Source organism: Panthera pardus, unplaced genomic scaffold (genome assembly GCF_024362965.1).
Source record: "Panthera pardus isolate Hobbes unplaced genomic scaffold, ASM2436296v1 HiC_scaffold_16, whole genome shotgun sequence".
Classification (NCBI taxonomy): Eukaryota; Metazoa; Chordata; class Mammalia; order Carnivora; family Felidae; genus Panthera; species Panthera pardus.
Window position 1 is genome coordinate 113,556,633 of NW_026526721.1, and position 9,781 is coordinate 113,566,413.

Genomic DNA, 9,781 nt, shown 5'->3' on the forward strand with positions numbered 1-9,781 from the left:
TACACCATCGGCGGGCGTTCGAGTGTAGGACTCAGGCCGGAACCCAAAGCTGGGGATGTGGAGAAGCCGGAGCTTCTTTGCGTTTGGACGCTGGCCCCGGAAGTGGCGAGGGCGGGGTCAACACTGCCGAGTAAAGTCCTCTGACTTGGGAAGATGCTGCTGGACCTTTCGGAGGAGCATAAAGAGCACCTGGCCTTTCTGCCGCAAGTGGACAGCACGGGTCAGGGGACGCGGCCGTGGAGGGTGGTGTTCTGTGGTCTGGGGAGGGGAACAAGGGGTGTGCCCGGCACTCACGGTCTCCTGGTTTCCCTTGCAGTGGTCGCCGAGTTTGGGCGGATTGCGGTGGAATTCCTGAGGCGAGGCTCGAACCCCAAGATCTACGAAGGCGCCGCCAGTAAGCCTGGGAGAGGCACTTCGCGGGGAAGTGCGGGCCATTCTTTGGCACCCTGGAGAGATAGGGGTTTTTGCAGCTCCAATGGTCTAGTTCTCATTGTGGTAGAATAAAAGCAGAAAGGCTCTTCAGGGCGCAAATCCTGCCCATCCCCTAAGTAGCTTTGAGATTTTTAAAACTTCTATTAAGTCGGTGTTGTCATCCGTAAAATGGACAAATGCCAAAGATACTATGATGCTTAAATGCACCAAAGCGTGTGAAATAGTTGGGTGAGCCATTAATATCATGCAAGTGTTTGGTTATAATTAGTTCAAATATCCGCTTTTGCTGCAGTATTGTTTTTTCCCTGCCGGACAGGGTAGTTTCTGAGATTGTTAGCCCTTGAATTCCACTTATGCCAGACTTGAAGTAGCTGGACATTCAAGAGAAGGACTAAGGACTGTATGTCTGATGCTAGTCTGTCTCCACGGGTCTGCATTTTGAAAAGAAGGTTACACGGCGGCAGATACCCAAAGCATTTGTCCAGCAGTGGAGAATGAACAGGAGTCTATTACTAAGTCATTATTTTTCATCGTAGTGTTTGCAAATATGGAATAATGGATAATATTTATTCCTAAATAAGAATTTGAATACAAGGATAAATATCACACAATAATTTATTTGCTTTTTTTTCTTTTTTTCCCAGGAAAACTAAATGTGAGCAGTGACACTGTCCAGCATGGTGTGGAAGGATTAACATACCTCCTCACTGAAAGCTCAAAGCTTATGGTAAGGGCTTCTGTGGAGTGTTTGTATTTCTTCAACCTTAAAAAGCTCCAGTATACTCTGCATCATAGCCCTGGCAGGCACCTGCTTATTTTAGTAATGTTGTTAATGGTTTATAATTGATTTAGTGAAGCCATGCCTAAACAATATGGCTGTAATGTGATCTGCTAGTATAAACTGGAATTCCCTCTAATTCTGCATGTTGTTAAGCCATATACAATAGTGGGTATCCTAGGAAGGGGGAGGAATAAATGATTTTTTTATTTTTATTTTTTATTTTTTTGCATATTAGCAGTATCTGACTTGACGGAGAATAGGAGAGAAACTGGGCATTTAAAAAAAATTTTTTTTAACATTTATTTATTTTTGAGAGACAGAGACAGAGCACGAGTGGGGGAGGGGCAGAGAGGGAGACACAGAATCGAAAGCAGGCTCCAGGCTCTGAGCTGTCAGCACAGAGCCCAACATGGGGCTCAAACCCACGAGCTGTGAGATCATGACCTGAGCTGAAGTCAGAGGCCCAACCGACTGAGCCCCCAGGCACCCTGAGAAACTGGGCATTTTAATAATTCTTTTTATGCTTTAATACAAGTATTTTTATGTATCAGAAACTCAGACTTCAAAATAGTGGGTAAGAGTTATCTCTATAAAGGATGTTGTTTCTTTTACCAGGCAGAAAAGAATTAGATATCATATTCTTTTGTGTATATCAAATATTTTAGCATTTCTAGACAAACATAAATTTGATGTTCTGTTAAACTTGATTCACTTCCAGATTTCTGAACTGGATTTCCAAGATTCTGTTTTTGTTCTGGGATTCTCTGAAGAATTGAACAAATTATTGCTTCAGCTTTATCTAGACAACAGAAAAGAGATCAGAACTATTCTGAGTGAATTGGCACCAGACCTTCCCACTTACCACAGCCTTGAATGGAGACTAGATGTACAGGTATGGTTCCCCCCCCCCCCCCCCCCCACCTGACAAACTAAGATTAATTTTGGTTCTATGTCCTCAGGCTTATTGTATTCTTTACCACCTTAACTGAACTTTGGTTTGAAACTTTATTTTTTTAATGTTTATTCTGAGACCATTTTACAAATAGTTCATTTTCTGATATGCTTAATGTGTTTACATCAGTTTCACTTGCAAAGTTTGTAACAAATAGGTTCTTTTGGTAAGGAGATGGTCATGCAAATTTTTAAAGCAGTATTTGATTTTTAAAAACTTTTATGCCTAAGCAAAACATACATGGATTAAAGTGCATACGTCATTGTATAGCTCAGTGAATTATCACATGGTAAAAACACCCATAAAACCAAGACTTGCCCATGACAGACACCCCAAAAGCATCCTCTTTGCTTCTTACCAATTCTCCTTTCCTTTCCAAAGGTTAACGAGCACCCTGACTTCAAATACATACTTTTACTTGTTCTTTAACTTTCTATATATGAAATGATTCAGTAAATATTCTTTTGTGTCTGGCTGCTTTTACACATTACGTTTGTAAGATTCAGTCATTTGCAAAGCCACATTGATAACCGAAAGGGAGTTCTCAGACTCTTGTATGTAGCCCTTTATCAAGCAGTGACAGCTAATAGATGTTTATTGAATGTCATCATTTGCTGATTAGAGCTGTGCCAAATGCATTGGTACACAAAAGAAGTATGAGACATTTTCTCAATTGGAAAAGATGTTATATACTCAGGGATATTAGGTGTTCTCAAAATAACTAGTAATTACAGATAGTTATAAGTTACTGGAGGGGGGGAATATAGTTGTATACATAAAGTTACAGCTATGTACTGTACTTCACAAACATGGCTTAGGTCGTTCAGTGGATGCTTGCAGAATCCAGGAAAGCTTAAACAAAAGGAGGTAAAATTTCAGAAGGGTCAATAAATAGAGAAAACCAGGGTTAATGTTCTTGGAAGAGGAGGCAGCATAAGCATAAGGGAATGAGCTTTGAATAGGTTGCACACTAGTTCCCAAACTTGACTGCATATTGGAAAGGCCTAGATAGTCTTAAAATATTTTCGTGGGGCGCCTGGGTGGCTTGGTCGGTTGGGCGTCCGACTTCGGCTCAGGTCATGATCTCACAGTCCATGAGTTCGAGCCCCGCGTCGGGCTCTGTGCTGACAGCTCAGAGCCTGGAGCCTGTTTCAGATTCTGTGTCTCCCTCTGTCTCTGACCCTCCCCCGTTCATGCTCTGTCTCTCTCTGTCTCAAAAATAAATAAATGTTAAAAAAAAAAAAAAAAATTATAAAAAAAAAAAAATTTCGTATCTATGTTCCGCCCCAGAGATTCTGCTTTATTGTTATGGGGTTTGGTCCGAGCATCAGAATTTTTTAGAGTTCCACTTGTTACCCAGGTAATTCTAATTTGCAGTAAAGTTTGTAAATTACTGTTATAGTGGATTCTTCCTGATTTGAATGGTGGTAAGATGGTCCAAACAGGATACAGAAATTCAGTTAGAGGGTTTAGCAGTTATAATCCAGTGTAATGAGTGCTTGAATAGGTATAAACACAGGGTATGGTATAAACCAGATTGTAGGCTCTATGAGGGCAGGTACTGTGTCTTGTTCAGTACTGTGTCCCCAGCACAATGCCTGGTACATAATAGGCATTCAGTGCTGAATATAAAAAAAGGTGGGGAGGGTAAGTAGCTTCTTAAATTATTTATCAAATATTTCTTGTACAGTTATCATGTGTTAGGTATTGTGGATTTAAAGAATCAGACACAGTTCGTGCTCTTGGGAGACATCATAAGCAGCAAATCCTGTGGGGCTATGGGAAGGAGGAGATCACTGTGGCCAAGCTTCTATGTTTAGGTCCTTTCATAATAACCAGGTGGAGGAGATGTGAGATGGTCATGTTTATGAGATTCAGTAGTAATTTATCTTGTAAATCTTTAGCTCTCTCTTGGGTGTGGGTAATTTCTGACTTTTGGGTTCTGGTAGCCCATAGAAGTTATTTTTTTGGCTTTATTGATTTGCATTGAGTTTTTCCATTATGAAGACATTTTTAGAAATTAGAAACAAGCAATTGAATTTTCTAAAACTTGGGAGAGCTCATTTACCCAGTGCAATGGGTTTGAATAGTGTGTTACCGCAAGAACTAATATAGTTTAAAGTTGAGTGTATACTGAATGAATATTGCTTCATGTGGTAAAATGCGTTTAAGGGGTAAAAAAGCTACTTAGAGAACTAATTGATTTTCTGAGCTCATTAGTCAAAATTATTACAAGGGATTTTAATTGGAGTAGATTCTTCTTTATAGGAGGAAGACTTGTCAGATGAAGATCAGCTGAATTGCTAGGAAACTAGTGACAAGTTACAGGATGTTTCATTTTTGAGTAACTGATTTGTCTCATGGACACTGGTAGTGAATGGACAATTACCATCTAATTTGTGCAGTTGCTTATGAGAAATACATTAATCATCATAGTTCAGTTTCTAGTAGAAACATTTCCCTTCATAAATTGCCAGCACAATTAATGCACTTAATAACATAAGTAAATTGAATGCATCTGAGATTGGTGAGGGACGATTTACCTTTAGGACTGATCCATTTAAATTGCTTTTGTTATTTTTACAAAGAGAAGGACAGAACATAAGTCCTAATCAGGAACCTTGTGGGCTACTGTTCTTTATCCTGTAGTACTGTCCTTGAAATTCATTTCTGAGAAAAAAATTAGGTCTAAATATGTCTTACTAGGTGTTTGTTAGGGATGTTGTATAACCTTCACCTGGAAATTTTAAAGAATGATATAGATGCTTATTTGTAAAGGATATTAATTTAGATATTATGTTGTGTAAAAGTTTGAGGATAGATTGAGTCTTTGGATGAAAAATTTATGGTTTATACACCTAGATACATTTGGTCCCTGTCTATCAATGCAGATATAGAGGAAAAAGAAGTATAAACAATGTGTAAGTGAATCAATAAGTAGTATTTTCAGTCATCATATTTATAGTTTACCTATCTTTCATATCTATAATTTTCTGTACTGGAGAAATGATCTTAAAGAGACACTTTAACTTATAAGTATCTGTATTATTTTGGGGAACTCAAGGGGATTGACCTGTTGTTTCCAAATTATTTTTAGACATTAAATTTCAGTATCGTGGGTTCTTTTGGAAGCCAGATCACCTAGAATTAATTGGAAGAAGTTATTAGTCAGAATATTCTGTGTTGTGGTATAAATTAATCCTGAAATCTCAGGGTTAGATTTTTTGCTCACTCGAAAGTCTCTTCAGTTGGGCTTCTTGTCCTTTTGACGTGACTCCAATAATTTTAGGTAACAATCTTGCTTTCCTGTATAGCAAGATGTTTCAGGCTCAATCTTGCACAGTTGTTATCCCAGACCTCTAATCAGTTACTCCTTTAAGGAGCTCCTGGCTCCTTTTAAGGAAGAATGGTCTTTAGAGAACAGTTGGTGCTAGAGCTAAATGCCTTCGCTTTCAAGTTAGCCATTGTTTCTAGTAGTTTTCTTTTTTTTCTTTTAAAAATAGGTCAATAGTACATTTTAAAAAAAATTCAGAATATATCATACAAATAAAGATTATAGATAATCAGTTTAAAGAATAATAGTAAAACAAGTACCCATTGCCAAGCTTAAGAAATACACTGAGGGGTACCTGAGTGGCTCAGTTGGTTAAACATCTGACTTAAGCTCAGGTCATGATCTCGATGTTCATGAGTTCAAGCCCTGCGTCAGGCTCTTTGCTGACAGCCCAGAGCCTGGAGCCTGCTTCAGATTCTGTCTCCCTCTCTCACTGCCCCTCCCCCACTCGCACTCTGTGTCTCTCTTTCTCAAAAATAAAGAATTTAAATTTTTTTTTTTTAAAGAAATACAATGAAACCATCTGTGACCTACCACAGTTACAACCCCTCACACTTCCCTGAGGTAACCATTTTCCTGAATTTGATGTTAATCCTTTCTTTATAGTTTTTGGGTTTTTTTCCCCATTTGGCCAGTGAGTACTTTATCTTTTTTTAATTTTTTTAAATTTACATCCAAATTAGTTAGCATATGGTGCAACAATTAGTTTAACACATTTTTTCATTAAACTTTAGTTTTTATGTATTCTTCTGCAACTTGCTTTTCTGATTGAACATTTTCTTTTTAGAATTATCCATGACAATTTATATTGCTGTAGTTTGTTCTTTTTATTGACATTTAGTAAGCATTTTATTTTTAGGAATATTCTCAATACACCCATTCTGTTGTTAAAGAGTATTTGAAATGTTCCTAATTTTTGACTCTTGGAAACAAATACTATTGTGAATATACGTATGTATGTAAGAACTCAAGGTATATACCTAGGAGTGTAATTGATGGTACTATTATATTGTTTTCCAAAGTTATTCTCTTACCACTCTGACCAGCAGTGGATGAGAGTTCCCATTCCTATCACTTGCAGTGCCCCACATGGGCAGGTTTTTAATTCTCGCCAGTCTGATATGTGTAAAATAGTATGTTATGTTTTTATTGCCATTTTCCTAATTACTAATAAAAAGTTGAACATGTTTTCCTATGTTTATCTATTTGTGTTACTTCTTTTGTGAATTGCTTACTTAGGTCTTCTGCACATTTTTCTTGGTCTTATGGGGTTTGTTGTTGTTTTTAATCAGAACATTCTGATTAAATTTCATGCATTCTGAATACTGATCTTTTGTTGGGGGAGGGGGTTCTATGCGTCATAAAATATCTTATCAGTTTGTGGATTGTTTTTCCACTATCTTTAGGTATTCTTGAAAGAAAGTGTTAATAATTTAAATGTATTTCAGCTTATCGGTTTTTTTCTTTGTGGTTTGTGCCTTTTATATCATGTTTAAGAAATTTTATATAATTTAAATTTATATCATGTTTAAGAAATCCTTCTGCCGGGCAAGGTTGCATATACATTGTCATGCCTTTTTTCTTTCCAAAGGTTTTAAAGTTCATTTTTCATTTTGAAGTCTATGATTTATATGAAATTTGACTTTTGTATATGATATAAGGTAATTATAAATATTATATGTTCAGCATGGTAATTAGTTATTCTCTTACTCCATTTAAAATGAAGCTTGCAAGCAGAAGCCTCAGGCAACAGATAAAACCATCAGTGACTATAAAGCTACACCTTAATCAGAATGGAGATCACAACACCAAAGTTCTGCAGACAGACCCAGCCACTCTGCTCCATTTGGTTCAGCAATTGGAACAAGCATTGGAGGAGATGAAAACAAACCACTGTAGGAGAGTTGTGCGCAATATCAAGTAGTTCCAGTTTTCAGGACTGGAATCACTGAATCACTCACATATTGATAATGCGACAGTTACTTTTTTAATTTTTTATTAATTACAGTGATAAATACATATAGTTCCCATGAAATTTCTTTTTCTATGACAAGATATTGAGGTCATGATCAAAAGCTAAAGTTAAGGGGTGCCTGGGTGGCTCAGTTGGTTAAGCGTCTGACTCTTGATTTGGGCTCAGGTCATGATCTCACAGTTCATGTGATCAAGCCCTGCATTGGGCTCTGCGCTATTAGCGTGGAGATTTTCTCTCCCTTTCTCTCTGGCCTTCCCCTGCTCGCACTCTGTCTCTCTCTCAAAATAAATAAATAAACATTAAAAAAAAAAAAAAAACGCTAAAGTAAAGTTCCTTTCCTGGTGCTAAATGTGGTCTGTTTCTTGACTAATTAAGATGTATTTTATATGTTAAAAGTGTATGTATAATTGAATCAACTGGAAGTGAATCTGTCCTATTCATATCTTTGGTGTATATGAATGTCTTTTATTCGTACTTCTTTTGATTGCTTAACCTTACTGTTCTTTATTGACCAAAATTTGAAAATAAAATTCACAATGTGATATTACTGCTATTCAGAATATTTTTAGACAGTTCATTGTTTTTGACTTTTAAAAGCACCCACAATGTTAGTAGCTATGGAATAGTTGGAAGTAGATATGAATTTTTTTAAATGCTACATTGTTTAGGGGGTTCATGCATTTTTCCTGATTAGTAAAGGTAATAAATACTATGTTGCTTAAGTTTGAGTTGTCATGGCTAACTTGCTTAAATAGTACTCAAATTTGTGTGATCATGTATTACATTTTATCAAGGACCACTTTTTTTCCTTAGTACGCAAAGCATCTAAGAGACACGCTGTCATTTACGTTTATACACAGTGAATGTAAGAGTAATATAATCACTTATTAATTATCTAAATATAAATTACAGTGACTTTTGTCATTTTTTTTTGGATGCAGTATATAAAAAGGGCAGGAGTCCATGTTTACTACATGTAAATATCCCTTCTTCTTTACAGACTTGATTTGTTTGTTTTTTAGTAACTATAAACTGTCAGCTTGAAAAACTCAGATACTGATGTGTCGGATTAGCCTGATAGAGTACAGGGACACAGGGAGACTTAAGGAGTAGCAGACTTAAGGAGAAAAAAAAAACACAAGGGTGGAAATGGGGATTCAGTCTTAAATGTATATATATCTTATTCTGAGAGCCTCATCCCCATGGAGCAATCCAGGAACACCTTTAGAGCCATCAGACTCAAAGCTGCAATCTGGGTTCTATCAATGCCTTGCATCCTAAGAATTAGAGATTTTCGGGTCAGAGTGACATTGTGTTTCTTCTCTTAAGAGAGAGTCGGTAAAAATGAACTATTGGGACCTCATCAAAATAAAAAGCTTCTACACAGTGAAGGAAACAGCAAAACAGCAAAACTAAAAGGCAACCGACAGAATGGGAGAAGATACTTGCAAACGACATATCAGATAAAGGGTTAGCATACAAAATCTATAAAGAACTTATCAAACTCAACACCCAAAAAACAAATAATACAGTGAAGAAACTGGCAGAAGAGATGAATAGACACTTCTCCAAAGAAGACATCCAGATGGCCAACCGACACATGAAAAAATGCTCCACATCACTCATCATCAGGAAAATACAAATCAAAAGCACAATGAGATACCACCTCACACCTGTCAGAATGGCTAACATTAACAACTCAGGCAACCATGTATGTTAGCAAGGATGTGGAGACAGAGGATCTCTTTTGCCCTGCTGGTGGGAATGAAAACTGGGGCAGCCACTCTGGAAAACAGTATGGAGCTTCCTCAAAAAATTAAAACTAGAACTACCCTACGACCCAGCAATTGCACTACTGGGTATTTATCCGCAGGATACAAGTGTGCTGTTTCGAAGGGACACATGCACCCCCATGTTTAGAGCAGCACTATCAACAATAGCCAAAGTATAAGAAGAGCCCAAATGTCCATCAATGGATGAATGGATAAAGAAGATGTGGGGGGTATATATATATATACACCGCGTATATATACAACAGAGTATCACTTGGCAATCAAAAAAAATTAAATCTTGCCATTTGCAATAACGTGGATGGAACTAGAGGGTGTTATGCTAAGCGAAATTAGAGAAAGCTATCATATGACTTCATTCATATGAGGACTTTAACATACAAAACAGATGAACATAAGGGAAGGGAAGCAAAAATAATAAAAGGGAGGGGGACAAAAATATAAGAGACTCTTAAGTACGGAGAACAAACAGAGTTACTGAAGGGGCTGTGGGAGGGGGTATGGACTAAATGGGTAA

At 37.2% G+C, this 9,781-nt stretch overlaps 1 protein-coding gene across 1 annotated transcript; it reads left to right on the forward strand.

The window, feature by feature from the left end:
* Positions 1 to 85: 85 nt before the first annotated feature.
* Positions 86 to 8,196, forward strand: COMMD2 (COMM domain containing 2). Its single transcript, XM_019439365.2, has 5 exons — positions 86 to 220; positions 317 to 394; positions 1,077 to 1,159; positions 1,932 to 2,105; positions 7,226 to 8,196. Exons 1-5 carry the CDS (start codon positions 154 to 156, stop codon positions 7,421 to 7,423), a joined length of 600 nt encoding a protein of 199 aa, XP_019294910.1. The 5' UTR covers positions 86 to 153; the 3' UTR covers positions 7,424 to 8,196.
* The last annotated feature ends 1,585 nt before the right edge of the window (positions 8,197 to 9,781 follow it).